The sequence below is a fragment of the Rousettus aegyptiacus genome, unplaced genomic scaffold (assembly GCF_014176215.1).
Source record: "Rousettus aegyptiacus isolate mRouAeg1 unplaced genomic scaffold, mRouAeg1.p scaffold_m13_p_9, whole genome shotgun sequence".
Lineage (NCBI taxonomy): Eukaryota > Metazoa > Chordata > Mammalia > Chiroptera > Pteropodidae > Rousettus > Rousettus aegyptiacus.
Genome location: NW_023416312.1, coordinates 66,361,436 through 66,387,482, shown reverse-complemented (window position 1 = coordinate 66,387,482; position 26,047 = coordinate 66,361,436). Strand labels below are relative to the sequence as shown.

General features: G+C 39.4%; 1 protein-coding gene across 6 annotated transcripts in view; it reads left to right on the top strand.

Annotated features, from left to right (window-relative positions):
• CHRDL1 (chordin like 1) overlaps positions 1 to 26,047 on the top strand; it is a 138,051-nt gene that overhangs the window by 61,488 nt on the left and 50,516 nt on the right. For 4 of the 6 annotated variants that reach the window (XM_036226926.1, XM_036226925.1, XM_036226922.1 and 1 more), the window contains 2 exons: positions 21,687 to 21,832; positions 23,291 to 23,384. In XM_036226926.1, coding sequence (XP_036082819.1) covers positions 21,687 to 21,832; positions 23,291 to 23,384 — 240 coding nt within the window. The remainder of the gene's footprint in view (positions 1 to 21,686; positions 21,833 to 23,290; positions 23,385 to 26,047) is intronic. The other 2 variants (XM_036226923.1, XM_036226921.1) reach the window with 1 other exon arrangement.

Genomic DNA, 26,047 nt, shown 5'->3' with positions numbered 1-26,047 from the left:
CAGACATTATTTTGTAGAGTCAGCTCACTGCAAATATTGAGAGTATGTGAAGTTTGTCTTTAGTGCTCCCAGGTTTCTTTTTGCACCTCCTTCCCTCTTTCTCAGTCTCCCACATCCTCACTTCTCTCCCAGCCACTCCATGCTCACATAGTCACTGACATCTGATGAGAATAAGGATGGGTTATCCCTTCAGGAGGATTCCTTCTTTAGCAGCAGAAAGGTCAATGCTTAACTAAAATAATTCACTATGAATTCTAGATGTCAGTGGAGAGGCTATGGGGAGGAGATCTTGAATAACTGAGTGCTGAGGAGGTAGTGCAAAGGGCTGAGGGGGTGACATAGTGTGTGTGGGGGGAGTGTGCAAGGAGATAATAATAGTTCCTACCTTTAAAGGCCATTGTGAGGATTAAATGAATTAATACATGTAAGAGGGTTAGCACTGGACCTGGCTCATAGTCTCATAAATGCAAGCTCTTTTTATTATTTTAGCATGAGTTCAGTCTGGGGAAGTGAGAACATGCTGTCCAGGAGGGAGACGAGGATTTTGTTCTAAGATTTAGTGGCTATACCTAGCTAGTTTCAAATATGCACCTAGGCCACATATTAACACTGGGGCAATACAATTTTTCAGCATGTGCCTTAGCAAAATGTCAGTTTTCTCAAGTGGAGCCATAGCATTATTTTGTGTATATTTGGGTAGATTGTCTCCACCTCTACTCAGAGCACATGACAGGTGGGAAGCTGTTGTTGTACAGATGGTGCAAACTTGCCTTCAAGTTTAGTTCAGAAGTTCTGTCTTCATGTGTAGGGACACAAAATAGAAGAACTGCAGCACCTAGGGCCAAAGCCAGAGAAATATATTAGAAAGAAATTTACTTGGGAGGAGCTGGATGAAAGAACAAAAGTCTTAGCAAAGAGAAGGAAAGAGCAAAAGGGAAAAACTGAGAAGGACAGGATATAGAAGAGCATCTAGCTGCCCTCAAACTGAACTTAGAATGTTTTCTGTGTTCTCTTTGGAAGAAGAGTTGGCCTGTCCAGCATTCAATGGAAACTTGTTGATTGACACTAAGTTGGGCATAAGTTCAGTGTGCCTTCAGCTATTTATTTGATTTTTTAAATGTAGCCTTTGCAGTCAGACTGTTTAGTTTCTCCTGGCACCCTAGGGCTTTGAGTTTAGATTGTTAAAATAGCAGCCATTAACATTATGTGTGTTATGACACTGTCCTCCCTGACCCCCTTCAAAGGAATTAAGCATGCAGTTGTTTGACAAAAGTTAAATTCTCCTATCTCCAGCAAGAGAAATGGAGAGTCTTCCTCTGAATTAGAGCACATTTTCATAGCCTTCACTCCAAAGCCTCCAATTCTGCCTGCCCCTTCAAACAGTTCCCACAGACACTGCCTGTTAAGTTGTATTTGATGTTAATTAGTCTGTGACCCTCACGACACACTCTCTACCACATTCACTCTCATTTTTACACACTCACACTCACACCTATGTCATGAGCTAAAGGAACCCTTGGGAGTTCTTGTACGTGTACTTCTGTTCTTTTGTTTTACTTTCATTTATTTGCTTTGTTTTGGTGTGAAATCGATCTTTGGAATTAAATTGGATGTGTGTGTGTGTGTGTGTGTGTTATTTTCCATGTTATTGATAGTGCTGTGGAGGGAGAATATAAGGATTTTGTCCTCAGTCCTGTACATGCTTGTTTCTCCCAACTAATAAACACAATGCTGACTTTCATTGATCAATCATACTCGTCATTGTCAGACCTCACTTACCATACCTCTTGGGCAAATAGCCCAGGGAGTTCTAAAAGATTCATCAGTTATTGGATTATCTAGTTATTCATGGGTCTGTTTAAAAGGGACTTTTTCATGAGTGGACTGGATGGCTGTGGCTTTCCCACAGGCCCTGGGGAAATATCAAAGGAACAGAGTCAGTGGAGGAAGTGTGGAGTGCTGAGCAACCAGAGCAGGACAATAATGGTGATTGGAGCAGAGCCCCACAGTCTAGGAAGGTCAGCATTGGTTATAGATGAACAGCCCTGAAAAGTCCAAGCCTAATGTCTTGGAGGAGAAGTTCTGTATTTTCTGGACATCTTTGATGCATGTTGTCTATACTGGTATATATGTTACCCAATAGAATTTTCACAATGATGGAAATATTCTAGATCTGTCTTGTCCAGTATAGCAGCCACTAGCACGTGTGGCTGCTGGTCACTTGAAATGTGACTGATGTGACTGAGGAACTGCCTGTTAAGTTGTTGTTAATTAGTTTAAATCTAAATAGATGCAGTTGACTAGTTGCTACTGTGGTTGATGGCAGTGCTCTGTACCATTCACTGGATACTTTTTCCTGTGTTGTATTTAATTTTATACCGTTCATTAATCTGTTCAGTGTCTTGTAAATAGATTATAAACTTCTTGAGGACAGGAATCATATATTATTGCACTACAAAAAATTATATCTTGAAGAGATGTTTTATCCAGCCCCTTCTATCACATTTGACAAATAGGGAGACTGAGAAAGAGCCTATAACTTCCTTGAAGCCACAGTGCTCATTATAATTAGCTAAACCTGGAACCTAGGTCTCCCCACCTCCTAGACTGTTACTGCCACATTTTTCTTGCAGATAGGTTTCAAAATAGTAAATATCCTCTTCCTTTCCATTCTCTTCACTGCTTATAACTGAGATTAATCCCCTGATACTTGAAAATAAGTTGGAACCCAAGTATCTTTATCTCCTCATATGCCAAGCCACAATGTAGGCTCTGAACAATTGTTTGTGGAATGAATTAACTCTCTAAGGCTTTCCTGTTGTCTGTTATGTTTTATGTAATATGTTTCAAGAAAATATGTTTCTATCTTACTCCGTGCATTTGAGTCAGTCAGTGCTCATGCTATCTCAACCGAGGGACACGGTGTCTCTATTCTACTGATATGGCCATGGCCTGTGCAGGGGTTTGAGTACAGACTAGAGAACCTTGGGAAGCTGCCTGGCAGGGTGGTGAAAATGCTGTAATGCTTTGGGTTCCAGACCCCATCTGCATTCTGAGTTCTTTATACTCAATGGTAACCAGGAATATCAGGCATAACTCTCTCCCTTATCCATTTTTCTCTGGCAAAACACAATCACCTAGAACTAAAGGTACCACAAGTAGTACTTGGGGGCCATATCTTACTGGTCACCTTAGAAATTGAGAGAAAACACCAAATCCAGACTAACTTCAGAATCAACTTCTAAAAGGATAAGACAGTTCAATTCATAAATCCAAGTAAAGTATCCTTTCATCTTCCTTCTCCTCTATTTCTCACCCCAGGCCTTGCCCTCCCCCCCCCACACACACACTGAGTCAACCAACAGTAACTCAGCAACAGCTGAATTGAAGCAAAACCTGTTAACAGCCACCAAAGGATGAATTTCGGCCAAGCAGCTGGCTCCAAGAGCCAGGCCGAGGAAAGGGAGCAAATGGCCTGTATCCCATCCGCAGTGGAATGGTCAGTTTATTTGCTAGTATCACCTAATGGAGGAGTGATCTGGTACTGAGATAGAAAGCTTCCAGGGACCTTCCCAATCCTCAAAATCTGAAGCCCAAGTATAGTCATTGGATGCCAAGGACACTGGAGGAAGTCTTTGGAGCATGTGGAACACCATGCCAGTTGGAGTGCCTGTTAAGCCAGCCCAGGATTCCTAGCATTCCAGCCACATCAGATACACCCCCACCCCAGAGGGCAGCCAGTGGCCACAGCAGAGGCAATGTCTAGCAGGCGGAGACCCTCATTAGACACTCAAAAAGCCTGTTCCCTCACGTAGGGCCTGCCTGCTTTCCCTGTACTCAGTTCAGGGAAGAGGACAAACTGCAATGCCGTTTAGCTTAAGACTCTCACTTGCCATGGAATCTCCAGGCAGTGAATCATTTTGAGCAAGTACTTAAGCAACTTTCCACTGAGTCATCCTGAGGACTGTCAGGTTCACTAATCCTCACACATACTGTATATATCCTTTATCAGATCCTATCCCCATCCTGATACTGGGGTGGGGGGTGGGTAGTAATCAACACAGCTTTAAATATATGCTTATTGGAAATCATTTGTACCAGATCTTATTTCACTTTTCTATCTCCAAAAAGGCCCAAAGCACTAATTAAAATCCTGCCAGTACCAACTCTTGATCTGCGTGTGCTCTTAGCTATATAGCTACTGAGAGTAAGCATATACTCTTTAATCTCAGTGGCAGTGCATGTTGGATATTTTTTCCAGACACTCCATGGATCCGTTTTTATTTGACTTCTTCTAGAGCATGGTCAGGAACTTTTTCTAAGGGTCAGATAGTAAATATTTTAGGCTTTGCAGGTCATATAGTCTCTGTCGTACCAACTCTTCCATTGTAGTATGAAATTAACCATAACATATGGAAATGAACAGGCATTACTGTGTTCCAGTGAAACTTTATTTACAAAAAACAAATCACAGGTCAGACTTGGCTCACAATCCCTGTTCCAAACACAATGGGCTCAGTCAATAATAGGTGAGACCTTGGTTTCTGCTGCTATAGTGCCTGTGAGTATCACTTTGGAGATGCAATCACTCTCACCCTCAATTATTTTGAAAAGATAAAAATTATGGGAATATGTTTTATCTTTCCAATTTTGAATATGAGAGTCCCTTCTTCATCAAGTGTTGGATACCTTATAACAATCATAATAGGCTCAATTATGACACAGTCACAAGCTACAAATCTCAGTGGCACAAAACAACAAAGGTTCATTTCTTAAACTGCATGTCCATCTCATGTTGGCACATGTCATTCTTACTTGTGGGCCCTGGCTGACAGAGCCTTGCCAGTTCTAGTGTCATGGAACAAAATAGCAAATTATGCCCTGGCTTTTAAAGACTTCTGCCCAGAAGTGACACAGATTACCTCTGTTCATGTGTCATTGGTCAGAGCATATGCCCATGTTTTGCTACCATGTATCTGGAAGGAAGAGAACTGAAATATTGATGAATAGTCCTAACAAATACTACACATTCCAGAACTTCTTTCCAGGTTTCTTCCTCATGTCATTCTTTGACTAGCTCTTCCATTATCTGACCCAGTTGTCCTTTTTGCCCAACTTTACCTGGCTTTCCTTAGTACTACTGGTCATTGACACTGACACCTGAGGCAATAGCTTAGTAATTAAAGAGTTGAGACAGTAATCATTCCCTAAAATTCTATGTAGACAAGCCATGAAAATAAATTTAAGCCTCTGAGCCAGGTCCTACAAGCCATTGGATCTGAGGGTTGATTGCCATTAGGCAGCAGGCCTGAGAAAAATTGGACCTCCCATGCCTCTGGGTTTGATTTCACTTTGGTTTTTTTTCAGTGGGAATTTGAATCAGAGCAGAAGTTCTGAGCATATTGACTCTAGGCAGTTCCTGTCCTTAGTGGCATAGAGAACAGTTGTCAAGATGGAAGAGGGAAGTGGAAAGTACATGGTAGAAAGTGCAGTTGATATTAACATATTATGGGCTAAAATGAATCTTTAATGGCCCATGATTTTAGAGGAGGGAGTATATTTGTAAAAATAAAAGAATTAGTCAGGATTAGCCAATTGCTCTAAAATCCCAGCATTTTGGTGGCTAAACATGGTGTGGGGGTGGATGCTGGGTGGAGGGAGGGAGGATTATGCTCCATAGAGTCATTCAGAACTCAGGCCCTCACCATAGTGGCCTTTCCATCCTCTAGGGTCTCAGAGCTCTCACTTGGTTCCTCTGCGTGGGACCCTTGGTCTAGAAAAAGAAAGAGGAGGTAAATAGTGCAGGAGGTTTTGCATGTCAGGCTTCGAAGACATGTGCATTACTTATTACCATATTCCATTGACTAGAACTCATTCACATAGTCCAACCTAACAGCAGGTGAGGCTGTGAAATATAGGGTAGCTGGGTTCTGGGAGCAGTGAAATATAGTGTAGCTTGGTGCTGGGAGCAGAGTGGAGGGGAGGTGGAAAATGGGTTTATTGAATACACAGCACCACTGTATACTTGTCTTAAACAAGGGTGATATTTTGTGGGAAAAGCTCAAAGTGCTGAGTTTTAGACTGAAGTCTTCGACAATAACCTGTCAATATTGAAATGTTTGCTACTTATGGAACATTATAGACCTTAGTGGAATAAGAGACTAGTCATCCCCTCAGAGAACTTGTATGATAAATAAAGCTAAAGGCAATTCCCCCAAACCTCACATTTTACTTTGTACTTCACATGGCCTCTGGACCCATAGGTAAAGGCAATTATATTCTTGCTGGTAAAGAGGCTTAGGATGTGTATCCTAGGAGCAGAAAAGTGAAAGAGTTGACATTTAGTGTAATGGACAGTTACCCTGGGCAACCCATTCTGAATCTTGAACTGTTCATCAATTACTCTCAGAAACTACAAGAACTATATAACTAATCTTCTTTCAGTTTTTGCCCTGACTACCAGGGCATTAGGAATTATTTAATGCTCACATACAATAGCTACTTCTTGGTTCAATTTTTTAAATATATATTTTAATTTTTAATTACTTGATAGTATATGCCTTTTGTAGCAGAAAGGGAAGAACAAAGTTATAGTTTCTTCTTTATTTAATGCTAAGTTTGAAAATTGGTATTTGTTAAAAAGATTTTCTGTGTTTATCGTGAATTCCTGAGCAGTTGGTTTTACATGGTATAGTTTTGGAAAAGACCTTTAGGTCAATGAAAGGCTCAACTCTCTAAGCCAAAAGTGTATACCACTCTTTCAAGGCCAGCTAGATCTTTCATGTCCAGCACATAGCTCTTAGTCAAAATGGAGAAAATCCTTTCAGGTATCTTTTCTCTCTAGCTGTGTTTTGAATATTTAGGGATCGAATTGTTTGCATTTATTACTTCCTCTAATTCAGAGTTTCTCTGGCTTTGGAATCAGGTAATTCTTTGTTGTGGGGGGCTGTGTTGTGCTGTTCATGGAGGATGTTTAGCAGCATCCCTGGTCTGTACCCACTAGATACCAGTAGCACACACACACATACCACTCATGACAGCCAAAATGTCTTCAGACATTGTCAAATGTCCCCTGCGGGAAAATTGCCCTCAGTTAAGAACCACTGCTGTATTCAAAAAGTATTTGTGATTTTGCATAGATACCCTAACTTCCCCACAATCCTGGTCTTTAACTAAATGTATTTTGTCATTACTCTTAAAGATAGGAGTTGAAGACAAAGTTATGGGTGGCAGGGAGCACAGTTCTAAGATTGCCTGCATTTATCTTCCTGTGGGGCATAGATTGAGGCAGTGTGGAACAAATGTTTTATGTATGTCCAGAACTGGAAGTAAAAAAAAAGCCTTCCCAATACTCATTAACATTTAAGAAGCTGAATCATTTCTAGATCATTATTAAAGTTTCTGAATAAGGTGAGTTCTAGAACCAGAAGCCCTAAAACAGTACCTCTCAAACTTTAATATGCACACGAGTCACTAGGAATCTTGTTGAAATACAGATGCTGATTCATAGGTCTGGGTGGGGCGTGTGAGATTCTGCATTTTTAACTAGCTCTCAGGTGACACTAATGCTGCTTGTCCCTGTACCATGTTTTGAGTAGAGGGCTATTGGTCTCTGAGAAGAGGAGCTGGCCATGCAATGCCCTTATCTCTCACTCTCCCTAACATTTGATGCTAATAGGAGGTGAGGTAGTCAAGTACTTTTTGATTAGTTACCTTATATGTTTTAGATATTCTACAAGTCCTCAAATCACATCGTTTTGTTCATCGTTGTTTTGTTATAATAGTGATGAGATGCTGTAGTAACTTAACTCTTCGTTTATATCAATTAGCTAGGGTAAAATTGGTTTGGTTATACATCGTTTTGCTTACAGTTGCAAAACCTAGTGACAATGGTAAGTGAAGAATTACTGTATGTGCCTGCATGTGAAAGAGAGTGTTTTCCTTTTCAGATGGAACAGTAAGAAGAACTTAAGAAAAGCAATTAGAGTAATAGAAAGGATTTTTGTTTGGTTGTCTCTTATCCCAGCTACAGTTTATAATGCAACCCGGATCTTGAGAGCAGTAGAGTGTAACTCCACTTCTGGGCCCAGAGACAGTTCCAGTTCCAGTTTGACCACTTTCTAACCTTAGTTTCTTCTTCTGTAGAGGAAAATAATGATATCTACCTCATAGGGTAGGCTTACGGAGAACAGAACTAATGGACATCAACATAAAGTGCTGAGCACAAAGCCTGCTCAGTTTAAGCATGAGTCAGTAAATATCAGTTGCTAATGTTATTGATGCTATCACTGTATGTATTGGAATTGTGGATCTCAAATTCTTTTCTGCCTCTAACATGTCTGCTTCTGCCACACCCCCAGCAGTGACTTCTCTCATTGTGCTCAGTGATTCTCAGTCAGGGATGGACTGATGTGTGGAGCTTGAAATTGCTCCCACCAGATACTGTGGTCCACTTAAGAATGAAGAGATCTCCCTTGCGAATCACTGGTCTCAATGATTGAGCTTCATACTGCTTTTATGGCCTTGATAAATTCAAAGATGGTAACAAGCCTCATTTACTTGGTTAATATCTGACCCCTACAGTTATTTTTCTCCTAATAACTTTACAGTTAGGAAAGGGGCCATCATATGAGAATCCCAATTTCAAACTGAAAATTTGCATTAATCTTTGATATTTCTTTACTATTCACACCTCTGTCTCCTGAGGAATAGTCACCATCCTATGGCAGTCAGTGGTAGAATTCTTTTGAATCTAGATTTCCTAACACTTTCTTTCTATTCTCTGTATTGTATACTCTTACTTATGTTACTCCTTGTCCAGCAGGGACTTTGACTTCAGTACTGAAAGGATTTTACAGGAGGAGAAACAGACTTTCTTTTCCCCTCTAGTTGTTCTATTACACAGCAGATGAGCTGCCTCCTTTGATCTTCAGAAAGAGATGGACTGCCTTTTCCTATTAGTGCTCAACTGCTCCAGCAGCCTGGAGCCTTCATCTGCCACTGCCTTCCCTACAGCCTTTGCCATTGGCCTCTAGGAGCCACTTTCTGAAGCCTGCTGCTAACACTTTTCCAAACACAACAAAAAGTGTGCTTGGGGATAAGTTTTCTCAATCCTCAAGTACTGAATGCCTCTTTTCTTCCTTTAGTATGTAATGTGATAGCAATAGGCTCTTTCACTAGCCTCCTGACAGGTCCTGCCTCCAACCTCACAGTCTCTTCTCCAGTCACCCCAGAATAGTCTCTCAGAAATGTAAATCTCACCAAATAACTTCACTGCTGAAATCACTTCACTGGTTTCTCATCATAAACAGGAAAAATCCAAACTCCTGGGCTTGACTACTTTGTATCCCCAGTGCCTGATGTCATTGGGCTATTGCTGCAAGTGCCAAACTGTATGGTTCAAGTTAACAGCACTGTGCAGTATTTCACAGGGGTGCTTTCTCTTGGTTCACAGGGCTCATGAGAGAGAGAGAGAGAGAGAGAGAGAGAGAGAGAGAGAGAGAGAGAAGAAAGAGGGAGGGAGGGAGGAAAGGAGGGAGGAAGGGGAGGAAGGGAGGATGCTATGCAGCTTCCTAGGAGAAACATGTTAGGTCTTAGCTGAAGAGTGAGTGACTGAGAGTGGGAGTGGGGTCCTGAATTCAAAAGTTTATATTGTCCATAAGATAGCAATCATCCAGATCCTCAAATTATCTAGCTATTAGATGTGCTTTTGGCAGCACTTCCCAAATGGTGTTTCTGGAATGTTCATAGCTATTACATAGATGAAAAAGAAGAGTCTGGTGGTTCAGTAAAGTCAGAGAAAATGCTGTATTGTTGTTAAACAGGTTTCTTTACTATGGGACTTCTGAGCTCCTTTAACACACTGCAAGGGATATTATGGGGTTAGAATGTGGATCTTTTCCCAATTTTATTTGAAGCACAGAATTTTGTTTTCACAGAGAATCTTGTGGACTAGGAGTGCTTTGCAAAGTGGACTTGGGAAATGCTGGTGTCGGCAATACAAAGGAATGCTTCACTGCACTCCCCACTGTCTCAGCCAGATGCCTCACATTGTTTCTGTAAATGCTGCTTGAGGGTAGTGACTAATTTGTCCATTTCAAAGGGTCATTGACCTTCAAAAAAAGCCTGGTTCCCAAAGGATTAGAACTAACCAAGTAATAGTAGAACTCATTTTTAATTTATTTAGGGAGAAGAAGAAGGCGGTGAGTGACATATATTACTATAAAACCTGTCATTAACAATTGGGCATTGTGAAGAATAGTGATTAAACATTCTCATTTCAATTATAAGTCTATTTATTACACTGTTGAGTAATTAGAAAATTTAAAAACCCATAGTATAGTAACAAAGGAGTAAGACAGACCTATCAGATCCACCGCAGAAGGAGTTCTTTTGTTGGGCTACATAATCCAAATTGAGATAAAAGATTCAGATTCAGAAATTGGCCTCTGAAAACAGAGGGATTTATGTTTTATCTTTTTAAAATAATTGTTGGACTAGATTTTAGTGGGCTTCCCTAACCCTCATATTTTGTGTCTCTAGGTAAAATAAAGAGACCTTAGTTTGAATACTTGTTTTGACACTAAATAATGGTGTCCGCTTGGCAGCTCTGGGCCTCATTTCCCTCTGTGAAGAGAGTAAGACATTTCCCTTTCCCTCTTGGCGATATACATGGGAAACCCTAGAAGGCTTATGTAATGAGATTGGAATGGTCCATGAGCTGAATAATGGAGCTGATGATAAAGCTGTTCAGTAAAGTGGAAGAAGACATTTTGGCAGGACAGAAAATAGAGGTTCCCTCTGAAGATTGGATTATGGGAAGCATTTACCAGTAAATGCTCTCAGCACACAGAAAGATGAAAATGAGCATGAATAAACCTATATCCCTAGAAAATGGACGGAGTTACCTGAAAAATTCCAGTTCTGCTGAGGTAAAACCAAAAGGCCCATGACTTCGTAATAAAATAGTTGGGACACTTCTTTTGGGTGACGGAACATTTTGAGAATCTAATAGAACCCATGGACCCTCTTCCCAGAAGAATGCACATAACTGCATACATGCAAAATTCTGTAACTCACTTCAGAATCCCCTTTGAGAGTTATACTTATTTCTCTTTAGCTCTGCGACTCGAATGAAGAGCAACCTTGTCCCTGGTTGTACACATTTGCATCTTAACAGAATTAATAACAGACTCTCAACATTCAAACATCTGAATGTCTGTTCCTCCTTACTACTGGTACTAGAGCCAGGAGGAGATAGAGAAGTTAAGACATAAGCCTTGCCTCCCTTTCATTTATTTATCCCTCAGCAAACAGTAAACCTGTTATCAGGTGCTAGACTGAAGGGTACAGACAGACCATTAGAGTTTTTGCAAGGAATCAGAGTGTAGATGATGAGGGCTGGATAGGATATGAGTAAGCAAAGTGGGTGGTTGAGTCTAGCATGAGTCAGGGCAGAGTTGACAAGACATACAGTGAGAGTAGCGACTGGCTGGTCTGATGTAGGGCATTCTTTAGCCAAGGGCTTCATCCCTTGGGTGCTTGCTCACAGGAAGGTGATTGACACTGTGAGACTAGAACTGCTACCTGAAAAGCAGCAAATCACAAGCTGAGGGGCCTTTTCAGAGTTGGCAGAACCTTTACAGGATGTAGTAAACTCTGCAAACAGGACTATCAGAACAGACCCAATTATAAATCTCTTTTTCCCTTCCAATGGAATGCACTTGGTAATCTGGAGATAACCATAATTTATATTGACTGTGTTGCATATAGCTTCTTTTCTCCCTCAGCCTTTTTGAAAAAAATATATAATCTTACTTGTTCATACTATGTTTCTGTGAAGTAGAAGCAGGTGAAGTGATTACCCCAACAAACATATACATACTCACAAATGTAGAAAGTTCTTTAGAAACTGAGGCCCAAAGGTGCAAACTGACAGCAGTCTCATCACACAGCAAACCAGTGACAGGACCCAGCCAAGAACATATATGCTTCTCTTTCCTTCAAATCGAGTGCCTGGTCTTCCAGCACTCCTTGCTTCACAGAGACATGGTCTTCTCTTGGACAGACTCTCAAGCCATTCTTCCCAGCACCTGTCTGACAGGATGGCATATTCAGCAGGGTCACCTACTAACTGACAGCAGCTGAAACATTAATAGAAGTGGGATGAAAAACAGTCCACTGATAGGTTCTGGACAAGAAAGGGAAGAACTGGGATTACACTCGGGTGTGAGTTTTCAGTCCCCTCATCCGCTCTCTTCTCTCCAGCTAGACTGACACATAACTGTTTCTTCTCACTCAGTACCTTCTTGGTTAGAACAGAGTGTTGTGTCTGTCTGTTGAGCTGCAGAATGATCGGCTGAATCTGCTAGAAGAATTTCCTGGCTTGGGACCCCACTGGGGGTTGGACCGAGGGTGGGACTAGAGAGGCCACTTGTCTGTTGAAGGTGTGGACCCACAAATATCTCCATGAAAATTCTAAGCAGGAAAATCCTAACTTCCGTTGACTCCCTCCTTTAGCTCAGCTGTCTGGCTAAACCAGCTTATCTCCCAATGCAGGTATCCCAGGGCATGGTCAGGGGAAACAGACAAAATTATTACTTGGAATCAGCCCTCTCAACGCCTTTGTGGTTCTCCTTTCCTTTTACATTTACCTTTCCCTTCTTTACCTACCTCCCTCTACACAGCACCTTCATTTTATCCAGGCCTGCTGCACTCTGATACTTAGCTTTTGTGTCTGTGTTTTAAGATGTTCAGCGGTTTACTTTTTTTTTTATTAGAACTGTATTGAGATATAATTCACATACTATTTACCCTTCTAAAGTGTACAGTTTAGATGGTTTTAGTGTACATACAAAATAATGCATTTATTACCACCAGCTAATTTCAGAATATTTTCATCCCAAAAAGAAGCCGCATACCTACTCAGTCACTCTCCGTTCTCCTCTCTCCACAGCTCCTAGCATTGGTTGATCTACTATCTGTCTCCATGGATTTGCCTATTCTGGAATCATATAATATGTGGCTTTTTGTGTCTGGCTTCTTTTACTTAGCATAATATTTTCGAAGATTATCCATTATAACTGAATAATATTGCATTCTGTGAATCGCCATAGAATAGATTGTTTTCCCATCCATTCATTGATGACCACTCAGGTTGTTTACACCTTCTGACTGATGTGAATGGTGCTATGAATATTCATGAAAGCAGTTTGAGTCCCTGCTTACAATTTTCTTGAGTACATACCTAGTAGTAGAATTACAAGTTCATATGGTAAATCTTTGTTTAACTTTTTGATCAACTTCCAAATTGTTTCCAAAGCTGTACCATTTACATTTTTACATTTCCACTAGCAGTACATGAAGGTTACAATTTTTCCACACCCTTGCCAACATTTGTTATTATTGTCTTTTTTATTATAGCTGTCCCAGTGGGTATAAAGTGGTATCTTAGTGTGAATTTTTTGTCTCCCCACCCCCAGGGATTGCCCTTTATTGGGGGACTGCTCCAATATTTAGTACTCATTACTTGAATTTCTTAAACCTCTGGGAAAGGTAAGGCCCTTCTCTAACTAATGCTTGAACCTGGGGCCATGTCATGTACTCTCGCTATGCAGAGAGAAATAGATTATAAGGACAGAGTGAACTTGCTACCTTTGGAAACTCTGCCATAGAATGAGCAGTCAGCTCTACCAATCAACTGAGAGTAGAGGCATAAAAGGATTCTTAATGAACATGATGACTCAAAAGTGACTTTCTAGTCACCACTTAGAATCTTGCTATATTTGAGAAGTTCTAGAAGGCAATGAAAAACAGTCAGTTCGGGCTGCTATAAAAAATACTATGGACTAAGTGGCTTAACAAACAAACATTTATTTCTCACAGTTCTGGAGGCTGGAAGTCCAAGGTCAAAGTGCCAGTACAGCTGGTGTCTGGTAAGAGTCTACTTCCTGGTTCATAGATAGCCACCTTCAATGCTGTGTTCTTACATGCTGAGAGTAGAGGTCATCTCACTCCTGTCTCTTTCTCTTCTTATAATGGTACTAATCCCATTCATGAGGGCTCTGCTGTCATGACCTAATCACATCCCAAAGATCCCACTATAAAGTCACATTGAAGATTAAATTTTCAACATGTAAATTTTGTGGGGGGAACACAAACATTCAGTATATTGTAGGCACTGTAACGAATAGGCAGTTCCACATCTCTTTCCTTAATAGCCTGCTTTCTGCCTTCTAGAAACCCTGTCATTTGTAGCTAATAGTAATATAACACTAACAGCATTTATTAAGCATTATTATGCACCCAGTACTATGCCATACATGTTATATGTCTTATCTCATTTGATCCTCACAATAACTTATGAGTAGGAGTATGGTACTATTGTCAGCCCAATTTTATATGTGGGGAAACTGAGGCTCACAAATGTGAAGTGGTTTTCTCAGCTAATAAGTGATAACTAATTAGTAGTGGAGCTGGAACTTGAACCCGAATAAGACACTCTGAAGTCAGGCCTTTCCTCCCACTAGGACAGATCTTGGAGGCTGCAATTTCAGTAATCTCCCCCATGTTCCGGAAAGTTTTACACTCCTTGCTCTGTTGCTCTATAGCTTCATTATAGATAAAGCAGCAAAATGCCATATTATAATTTATTTTTTTGGGGGGGGAAAACCTGTTTTCAAGCATTGTGTTCTATTGGTACCTTAATATGAGTTAATGAGATGAGTCCTAAGCTTTCCTAGCAGGACACCAATGTAATAGGCCACAAAAGAATTAAGTTTTTATGGCAGAGAAGAGTTTGGGGAAGATCTGGAAATTATAGGTCTCTGCCCAAGGAAAGGAGGTCTAGTTAAATCAACACTTTGAGAAGCTTGGGGAAAAAGGAAGCGATAAGGGTTGGAGCACTGGAAGGAAGAAATCTAAATGGTAGATATCATTAATTTAGCTGGTTGACCCATTTGAAGCAGTATCTTTGCTTTTAGTGAGCATCCCAAAGAAAAACTCATCCAAACCCACATGTTCTCAGAGGGTGACCACTGTTCATTTTTGGAAGGGGACTACAGATGCCCATTGTTTTGGATGCAGTCATTCTGCAAGATGTGTCTCATCCTTGCTGTATGCTCTGACCTAGCTTGACCAAAATGCAGTTCTGTGGAGAGGAGGAGCACAGGTGGTTTCCTAGTAATACCCTTATTTCTCTGCTTCCTTCCCATCTGGGCCAAGGCCTAAGAGGCAGACCAAACTTACACACTTTAAATCAATATGCTTTAGAAAGCAATATAGCAGCCTCCACTTTCTCTAAGGTGCTGAATAGTGTCAATAAAAGTCAGACTGGGACCACGGAATCTGTCCTACTAGTAGGATAGAGCTGAGCTTCTGTAACTGGCTTCTTAGAATTGATTTCTGTCTTCGAAAGGGACCCAAAATGGCCACCTAGTATAGCTTCTGGCTTTCAAGTAGAATATTTTTTTCAAACATAACCTCTTCAAATTTAATTTTTTTTAATGAGAAATACAACTAGGAATACTTTCTAATGTCTAACCTGAATCCTTAGTGATGCAGTTGACACTCCTTTCCACTTGATATCATTTGACAATTTTTGGTAATTTAACCTCTCTTCCATTCTTACCTTTACATGTTATTTAAATATATCATTTAACACGTTTTCGTGCTGGCTCCTCCAATGAGAGCAGGATTCTCCTTAAAGTCAGGTACATGACTTATTTACCCTAGTAGCTCTAACCTAGCATGATAGTAGTTATTGTCAAGCTATAGTCAAAGACCTATTGTTGTCATGTATGATCAAAGACCTCTATAAGTATTTGTTGAATGAAGAAGGGAAAATGAGGGAAATGGTGTCTTAACTGTCTTTATCTCCACAGCACCTACTATACACATAAGCACAAAGCAAACACCTTTTAATTAATTGTCTAGGCATCCAAGGAAACAAGAAAAATCTCAGCATGTCCTTCAAGTTCATGGCTTTCTTCTATTTTCCTTCTTTTAGACCAACACCATTTACTATTTATTATGAACTTTGTTATGCATCAGATACTTTGGGGCTTTTAAAATTAAATTATCTCTAAGCCTCACAGTCATGTAAGCTAGATGGCACACTCATTTTGAAGCTGAGGAAATGAAAGTGCAAAGAGATTAAGTAGTTTTAATAACTTTACAGAACAAAGACATGCCAAAGCTGGAATTTATATCTAATGTTTGTGGCCTCCAGAGACCAGGCTCAATTCTTTTCTCTTGCATCACTATGAGATGCAGAGCTGAAAAACACTGCATACAATCTGCACCTTACACCACAATTTGTTTCCTTGCCCTTTTGTCATTCTCTCCTCATGTTTCTGAGACTAGGGTTAAGCTCTTTGGACTATATGGTCCTGTTTTGTTAGATATGTGTATATCTGTGTCTGTGTGTCTGTCTCATGATAATTAAAGGGGATATAAATTATTTTAAGACTTTTACCCTCATCTCCATATTCCCCTTCCACTACCACCTCCAAAATGGCCTGCAGGTGTGCTGAGACTGCACTAGTAGAATGATAAAGAACCAGGCCAGAAACATAAGCATCATGTTGTCGACAAAAAAAAAAATGTGCAAATCGTTAGGGAATTTTTATGAGTTTATTTGAGCCAAACTGCTGACATTGCTGGGGAGCAAGATCTCAAATGCTCCAGAGAATGACCATTTTACAGTTTCTTTTATACATTTGGAATTAAGAAGGGAAATATGGAAGATTAATAAAGGTAGGAGAAAGCAAGGTACAGGATAGTTAACAAGAGTATGTGCATCATTGAGGATGGTTGTGTTTATGAGGGGTCTGGAAAAGAGGCATTTCAAGAACAATGGACAGGGCTTGCTTAAGGCAAAGATTAACCTATTACTAAGAAAGTTATAGGCCTGAGGCATGACTACCCACTATAACTTGCAAAGTTAGGGATTTACGATCAGATCACCTCATGTTACTTTTGGTCACTGAAATTATATGTATCCCCTTTTTCATACACAGGCTCAGCCATCAAAAGTAAAATAGGAACACAAGTAACAAGGGCAAAAGAAGGGAAGGTTTGGAGTTGAGGAGATTAACAACTGATCCCTGGGAACTCTGGACAGGTTTGCATTTATCACATCAATACTGGGAGCTGATTTGTCTTCTGATAGACAAGTGGCCTTTCCAACTAGCCAAAAACTGCCCCACTAAGAAAATAGACATTTGAGGGTAGGGAGAGTGGAGAAGAGAACAACCAGTTGAGGACTTTGGGTTCAAGGGGTGGGGAGAAAGATAGTACAATGAAGAGAGAAAAAGGAAGTAGGAAAGAACCACAGACTTCTTACTGAAATTTGCCAATTTCTCTGAAGGGGGAAAAAAGCTTGTGGCAAAGTTATTCACACTAAGAAGTTAGTGACAATATGTAACCTCTCACAGAAATTTTGAGATTATAAAATCTGAGTGTAAAATGGCAGCTATTTACCCTAAAGGAATGAACTTCTAATGATGGTATTTTAGATACCACTGAGAGAAAGTAGTTAAGAGATCTTTAGGATAAGAGTGTTTTATGAGCACCCCAGAAATCATACTTCTGCTTACATATAAGATCATCCCTCACTGGGGGAGAAGAAAGTTTCCTTTCCCAAAACAACAGTAGTCAGATGTCTTAATGATTTTATCTGCTTACCTCACAATGTCATTCTTTCACTCCTCAATTTTGTGAGGGATTTGACTGAAAAATAGGAGATGGTGGAAGCTAGATGACATGTAGCCTGGTCATTTCTGTTGTAGCCTTCCTCTGAGGGTTCCCGAAACCAGCTCTGCTTTGGACTGATTTTCTACCAGGTTTTGGCCAAGAACACTGAATGTGTTCCAAGGATAGTTGGTTAGAAGCCCAGCCACCTTGGAAAATATGGAATGGGAAAGAGTAGAGTACGAGGTAGCTTTCCTTCCTTCTGCGGTTCATTGCATGCTGTGCTGGCCTTCTAAAGATGCAAGGGGAGATTTGAGCCCAATTTTCCATTCTTAGATAGAAAAATTGAGGCCCAAAGAGAAAAAGTGGATTGTTCAAGGTTATGGAGAGTGGTTACCTGAATTGAGATTGACTTAGTGATCCTTCCCCCCAGTTTTTTTTTAATTATTTTATTTTCTTTAGTAAAAATTGTATGTATTTAAGATGTACAACATGCTGATTTGATACACATATACACATTGAAATGATTGCTACAGTCGAGCTAATTAACATCATCTCCTCACATAATTGCCATTTGTTTTGTGGTAAGAACCCCTGAAATATACTCTCATAGTATATTTCCAGTATGCAATACAGTATTATTAACTGTAGTCATCACTGTACATCAGATCTCTAGACTTATTCAACCTGCATCGCTATAACTTTGTACCTTTGACCAATACCTCCCCATTTTCCTCACCTTTAATTTCTGGTAACCAACATTCTACTCTCTGCTTCTATGTTTTGGAATTTTTTTGATTTCACATATAAGTGAGATCATGCAGTTCTTTTTTCTGTCTGCATCTGGCTAATTTCACTTAGCATTATGTTCTCTAGGTTAATCCCTGCTGTTGTAAATAGTAGAATATCTTTTTTAAGGCTGAATAATATTCCACTGTGCACATATATGCCACAGATTATTTATCCATTCATCCATCAGTATACACTTAGGTTGTTTCCATATATTGACTGTTATGAATAATGCTGCAATAAACATGGGATACATTAAACATGGGAGCCCAAATATCTCTTCGAGGTACTGAGTTCATTTTATTTCTGCCCCCAGTTTTAACACCCACTCTGTGCAAAGAATATAAACTTTGAGTCAGGAAAAACTATGTTTCTGAATTGACTCTCCTATTAAATAGCTAAGTGGCATGGGCCAAATCTTTTGGGATATCAGTAGCCTCATTTTCATAATTTTACTCACATCCCATTAGGGATAGTAGAAGAATGAAATAAGAATAAATGGGAAGATGTTGAATATATTATATATAATTAGTATTAAGCATGACCATAATTGGTTTCTTTTTCTTTGATTTTGTCTCTCTTCCTCTATTTTGTTTTCTCCCCATCTCCTATTGAGTAGATTAATAAACTCCAAGGCCATGTTACTTTGAAGACTGTTGCAAGAAAGATTCTAAAAGTCATGCTTCCACTGGAAAACCTCACCTTTAACTCTTTGATGGAGAGCCCAATTCAAAACTCTTTTGCATTCTTTTGAGGCAAAATAATTCCTTTGGGGTGGTATTATAAAAATCCACAAACTCCTGTAAGAGTAATGGCAAATATTATTTGGTATGTCATCCTGATTTTCCTTCACCAAAAAATACTAAGATTTTGTGTAATTAGAGCCCAGTGGGTAAATGATCCTGCTTGTGTCTTCCTCTTCACTCCTGTCTATCAACTGCAGCTGTCTGGTCATATGTACTTGTAGGCAGGAGCAGGGAATCATAGCCTAGACCAGAGAATCAATTAGTATGAGTTAAAGTCTTTCTAGGAATTAAGGCTGCTTCTTTTTAAGGCAAAATTAAGGAACTTCCTTTGTACCTTGTTAGGGATTATTAAGTAGTTAACACCCATGAGGTGAGTTACTCAAATTGAAGCTAGATCAATTTATATAGCAAATTATAGAATTAATTTAGTTTACCAAATAACTGAAGCCAAAGAAAGTGAGATGTCAGTTTTATGGGTGGTTTAGGCCAAAATATTCAAGGGAACAACACAGCCTTCATGTTCCATTGTTTTTGTTGTTGTTGTTGTTGTTTGTTTGTTTTTGTTAAATGATCCCTCTCTTGTTACAGGCTTGATCTGGTTGGCACCCTCCTTGATAGTGGCTCGGAGGGAAGAGTCTAGAATAAGTCACACATCAGTTCACATCCTAGTGCTATCACTTAAAAATTGTGTGACCTGGGGCAAGCCAATTAATTTCTTAAGCCTTAGATTCCTCATCAGCAAAATGTTTATAATCATAATGTCTACATGAGAATGTTGTTAGTAATAGCCAATAAGATAATGTATGGAAAACCATTCACTATTGTGTCTAAAATATTAGTTAAGGCTTGATAAATGTTAGCTATATTATTATTATTACTTTAGCCTTTATCATTTCCAGCTATATCCTGAGAAAATTTCATCCTGCCTTTCTTTTTAAAACAGTTGTTTTGAAGTATAATTTACCTATAAGGTGGACTCATTTTCATTATAATTTTGATTGATGGTAAAGAAAGGATGGTCTAATTCTCTCAGCCTCCTGCTAATGAAATATTCAACTCCTCTTATTTCTTTTCTTCCATATCCCACAGCAAGCATTTTCCCAGTTCTGTGTGTATCTATTACAAATTTGTATGTCAATGATTAGTTTAATCTGGGGTTTTGTTCACTGTTGTTTGGTGTGGGTGTGTAGGGGGGTGCATCCACCATGCACTTTAAGGAAGCCCAGTGAAAAGACTTCCTGAGACCATTCACTTAGAGTCAACTCATCAAGTGCATTGACTTTTTGCCACATGGCAACCCTGCTCTAGACTCCACAGAGAAAAGAGACATGTAAGGCAGAGTCCTAGTTCAAAACAAGAAAAGAAAGAAAAGAAAAGAAAATACATACACATGTATATATAAATTGATAGAAAGAAGATGGAATTTAGGATCAGGAGATCAGATTTCAACTATTTTTTTATCACTCACTAGCTTGGTGACTTTAGATAGGTCTCTCAATCTCAGAGGCTTGTTGCCCTCAAATGAAACATGAAGATAAGAATATGCCTTACTTGATTAATGAGGTTATTATAAGGCTTTACTGTAATAATGTATGTGAAATATCTTCATAAATTGTTGGCTAGATGACTGTAACTCACAAATATGAGTTACAATGATATTCATGTGCCAGATTGGATGCTTCAAACATCAGACATTTGAGAGATCCAGATTATGGACTGGAGCTATTAGGGAATGCTTCGTGGAGGAAAAGGGACTTTTGCATGAGCCTTATACATCAGATAAGACTTCAATAGGTGGAAAAGAGCAGGAGGGAAGGGATAATCTTGGTAGGGGAATTGAAAATAAGCAATGACTCCAGAAGCTAGAACAAGCATACAAACACATATTAAGTGATAAAAGTTATTAGGGTAGTTATAATAGATGGTTCCTCTTCTGAAAGGACTCCTTCCTTCCAGCAAGTCAATACCTTATTCATCTAGGTCTGTTAGCTACATCAAAGCAGGGACATTGTCCTCCTACTCTGCTCTCTCTCTAGTGCCTATCACAGTGCTTGACACATATTAGGTTATCAAAATATGCTCAAAGAATGAAAGAATGGATGATGGTCATGCCAGATGCTATTCTGTCTGGCTGTGTTAATATAGGCATACCTTGGAGATATTGCGATTTCAGTTCCAGACACCTCAATAAAGCAAGTATTACAATAAGGCAAGTTATAATCTTTTTGTTGGTAGAGGATTTTGCCTTCAATTTGTAAAGAATGCAACATCTATGAAGTGCAATAAAGCAAAGCACCAATAAAACGAGGTGTGTTTGTATTTTTTAAAGTCATCGGCCACTGAATTAGGGACTATCTTTTAAGTCCCTCTATGTGGTACAGTCCTACCTGCTGTCAGGATTTATGAAATTCTTTGCAATGATGTCAACACTTATGTGTTTTTTTCTCTACCCTGTTCCAGAAGACCCCTTACCCCCAGTGAACAATAAGGTGGCCAGCAAGTCATGTGAGTACAATGGGACCACTTACCAACATGGTGAGCTGTTCATGGCTGAAGGGCTCTTTCAGAATCGGCAACCTAATCAATGCACCCAGTGCAGCTGTTCGGTAAGACCCTGCATCTTTATGTCCCAACTAGTCTCTACCCAAATAAGAGAGCTTCCCCTGTACTCACACCTTTAGTTTGAGCCTACACCATAGGGTATTTGAATGGAAGATGAATTGCATTTAAACAATAAGCCTCCTTATCAATCCAGACTTCCTGATTTAATTAATCCTGAATAGCTATGTTGAAGAGATCAGACCCAGTCATATTCCAGTCTTAAAGCTTTATGACTGCTTAAATAGATGTAGATTAGCTGGTGGTCTTGATCTACACTCCTTTTCACAGCAGTTACATCACCAGTGCCTTCATCTGATGGACTCAGTTATTTGAAGCTTTGGGGATGCTATGGGTAGAAAAGCCACTGGCACCATCTAGGGCTGGCCACTCAGTACAATTCACAAGAAAATGGGATGTCTCTTGATCCCAGCTTTGAAGTATTCTACTAACCAGTTCATCCCTGGTACCCTACAAAGAGAACTTTCTTGACAAAAGTGATTTATTCCATGACGTTATTTGTCAAAAGAACTGTGTATACTTTAGGAATAAAGTATACCAATTATATCATCATCTAGTAGTGCAGTCAAGAGAATGTAATAAATAGAACAAGAAAATGGAATAAAATGGGTGTTTATAAGAGAATAAAGTTAGTTGTAGAAACAACTCTTCTTCCTTTAAGGGGTATTATATGCCAGATTGCCAAGGGAAGTTATAGAATCCCTTTCCTTAGGGATTTTTAGTAAAAATATAGAATCTCAGTTGTTTGGGATAATTTGATTGTGGGCTTGCCTTCTTGACCTTTCAAGAACCTTTCTAGCTCCAGAATTATATGCTTCTAAGAACTAAGAACAAAGTTTAAGGAACAATGTTTGGAACACAAAACTTAAGTGAATGGAGATTATGCAAAGAAAAAAAAGACAGAAAAAAAAAACAAGTATAGTTGATGTTCTCCTTTGCCTCATGCTAGACTGAGCTGTCAGTTTGGATCATTTGTATAATTTTGTGTTACTCTAGAAAGCTTGCCTCCTGGGTTTGGAAGGGAGACTAATGAGTTTACAAAAGGTGGCTATCATGCAAATACACATTCTCTGAAATCCTCAACATCCATCTGGGGTGTGATGGAGACCAAGGGATGCCATAAACAGAGAAGAGAAGAACAAGATTATATTTGGTGGTTTGGAGAGCCACAGAAGCCTTCACACTGACAACTTTGTACCTTCTTTGTACCAGGATGCCCAATGAGGATTGCCAACTCTTCTGTAACTTAGTCTCTGGCATGGTGAAACTGTAAATAGAAAAAAAAATACTGCCTAATACAATTTAGGAAGTACCTGGAATTGACTGTGAGAGAGCAGGGGGGAAAGACCTGCCATGTTTGGAGCCCTTACTCATCTCAAATATAAAGCTAAGCATTTACAGTTATCCCAGATCCTTCTGACCTTAATTCTGTTTCTTTTTGTTAGGAGGGAAATGTATACTGTGGTCTCAAGACTTGCCCCAAGTTAGCCTGTGCATTCCCTGTCTCTGTTCCAGATTCCTGCTGCAGAGTATGCAAAGGTAGGTGTCTCATGTCTCAAGATTCACAGTGCTGCCATCTTGATTAGCAGTACTTACAAGAGAAGAGAATACCTGCCTAATGTCCCTGGGAAATGCAATTTTCCATGGTAGCTTTAGTTTTTGGTGGTGGTTTCACACACAAAAGGGAAAAAAAAGTAAAAGCACTGATTTTAAGGGTCACCCCCTGAAAGAAACTACAGGAGTGTGGCAGAAGTGAGCTTGGAGTCATCTCATATGAAAGTGAGTGCCTTTAACTCTCCTTCCTTAATCCCTCCTAGCTTGGCCCCCACATTACTGTATTGTAAAGCACAAATCATTTTCACACACAGCCTTAAAAGGCAGAATGGGCCTTACAAAGCATTGATGTTGCAATTTTGAAGACTGTGCAGGGCAAACGTATGTATATTTTTAAAAATTCCACAGTAGGATGGTGAAAAATTCAGTAAAAGCAAAACGTAAGGCTTCGTTTTCTCAAATTATATCTAAAATGGAATCGTCATCTTCTCAAGCCATTTTTTCCTTCTGAGTTCCATTTCTTTGATAATGGCACCATTTTTTTTCTCTCAGTTCCTAAGATCAAACGTAATCCATTAATGTTTTTATTGCCTCTTCTCAAATTACCAAATCAGCAATCTTCTATATCCCTCTGTATTCCTGCTTTCCTTATAGCACTATCCTAATTTTGTCTTCTTCCATCCAATCAGCATATTTATTGAGCATCTACTACATGCTGAGCACTGTTCTAGAAGCTAGCTAGATACATATTGGTACATTTAGGAGACATACAGAGCACCTGCCAGACCATATAGCATCTTTATGTGAATTATGAAAAATATTCCTTTATTTAAGATACTTTGTTGCCATTTGCCAGAAAATCCTGTGAATATACCCCCTTTGCTGTGGCACCTTTCTGCAGCATATAACCATATCTGGCATATATGGCAGCAAAGACATGTCCTTTGCTCTTATAGAACTCATGTTTTACCAGAGAAGACAAATAATAAACAAAAAAGTAAAAAAAAATAATTATAAATATGAACAATGTAAGTACAGTTGACCCTCTGCATCCATGAGTTATGCATCCACTGGTTCAACCAACTGCACATTGAAAAAATATATGTTTTTAAATCCCAGAAAGTTGCAAAAAGCAAAACTTGAATTTGCCATATGCTGAGCACTGTGCTGAATCCATGCTAATAAAGTGATGCGTAGGTATACCCTGCTATAGCCTATATAGCCTATATATAAATATGGATTATATGCAAATACTATGCCATTTTATATGAAGGGCTTGAGAATCCTCATAACTTGGTGTCTGTGGGGTGATTCTGGAACTCAGCTGATACTGAGAGACAACTGTGCTATAAAGTAAATAAATTAAAGGACTGAGATAAAAAATAAGAAATGAAAACATTTAGGTTGAGTGGTTGGGAAGGCCTCTCTAGAGATGACATTTAAGCCCAGACTAGAAAGGTGAAAGGGAGTCATCCCTGCAAGATTCTGGAGGAAGGACATTCCAGGCAGAAATAAAACAAAGTTTAAAGGCCTCAGGTAGAGAAGAGTTTAGAGCATTCAAGGAATCTAAGGATCAGTGTGGTTGGAATATAGTGATTGTGGTTAAAATTAGCATGAGATAAGGCTGGAGAGGTGAATAGGAGTCAGACTGTGAAGGATCTTCAAGACCCTGGGAAGGAGTTTGGATTTCAGCTTTCAAATGCTTTAGGAAGCCATTGGAATACTGTGCTGAGGGGCATGACATGATCCATTTGATGTCTTTAAAGATCTCACTGACTGTGGTGTTCAGACTAGATTGGAAGGAGGCAGTAGAGTAAGTGTAGAGTCCAGGAAGAAAGTGAGTGGAGCCATTTCTCTAGTGTGGGAGGGTGGGTATCTGGTCTGGGGACACAGTGCAGGGTAATGGTTCAGAATAGAGCCTCTGGAGCCAGACTGCTTTGGCTCTCATCCCAGCCCTGTTACTATCTAGCTGAGTGATCTCAAGCAATGTACTCAAGCTTTCTAACAATCTTTAAAGTGAGGATAATGTTAATTTCTACCTCCAAATGGTAGTGAGGTTTAAATGAGATAACTTAAGAAAAGAACCTAACACAGTATCTTGAATATAATTAGGATTCAAAAACAACAACCAAAAAAATGGACAAATTTGAAATATATTAGTTTTCAACGATGAGTGCATATTGGAATTACCTTGGTAAATTTACATCTGCACCAATGGAGGGGAGGGTGACAGAAGTGATTTCAAAGTGTAGCCAAAGTTGAGAACCACTGAGAGGGCAAAAAAATTATATAGGATCTTGTGATGTGGAATAAATATACATTACTGCCAGCTTAATCTTCCAAGAAGATAACCTTAACCATGATACACCTTTGCTTAAAAGTCTTTATGCTGACACATATCATACTTGTGTGTGATAGTCACAGTTCTGAGCAATTTACAGATATGAACTCATTTAATCCATGACAACCCTGTGTGGTGAGTATGATTATTATCCCCATTTCATAGATAATGAAGCAGAAAAAAGTTAAGAACTTTGTCCAAGATCATAGCTAGTGAATCAGGGAGCTAAGATTTGAACTCTGGCAGTCTGACTCCAGACTCTAGGATTTTAACCACTCCACTCTGCCAATAAAAGGGATGGCTTCCT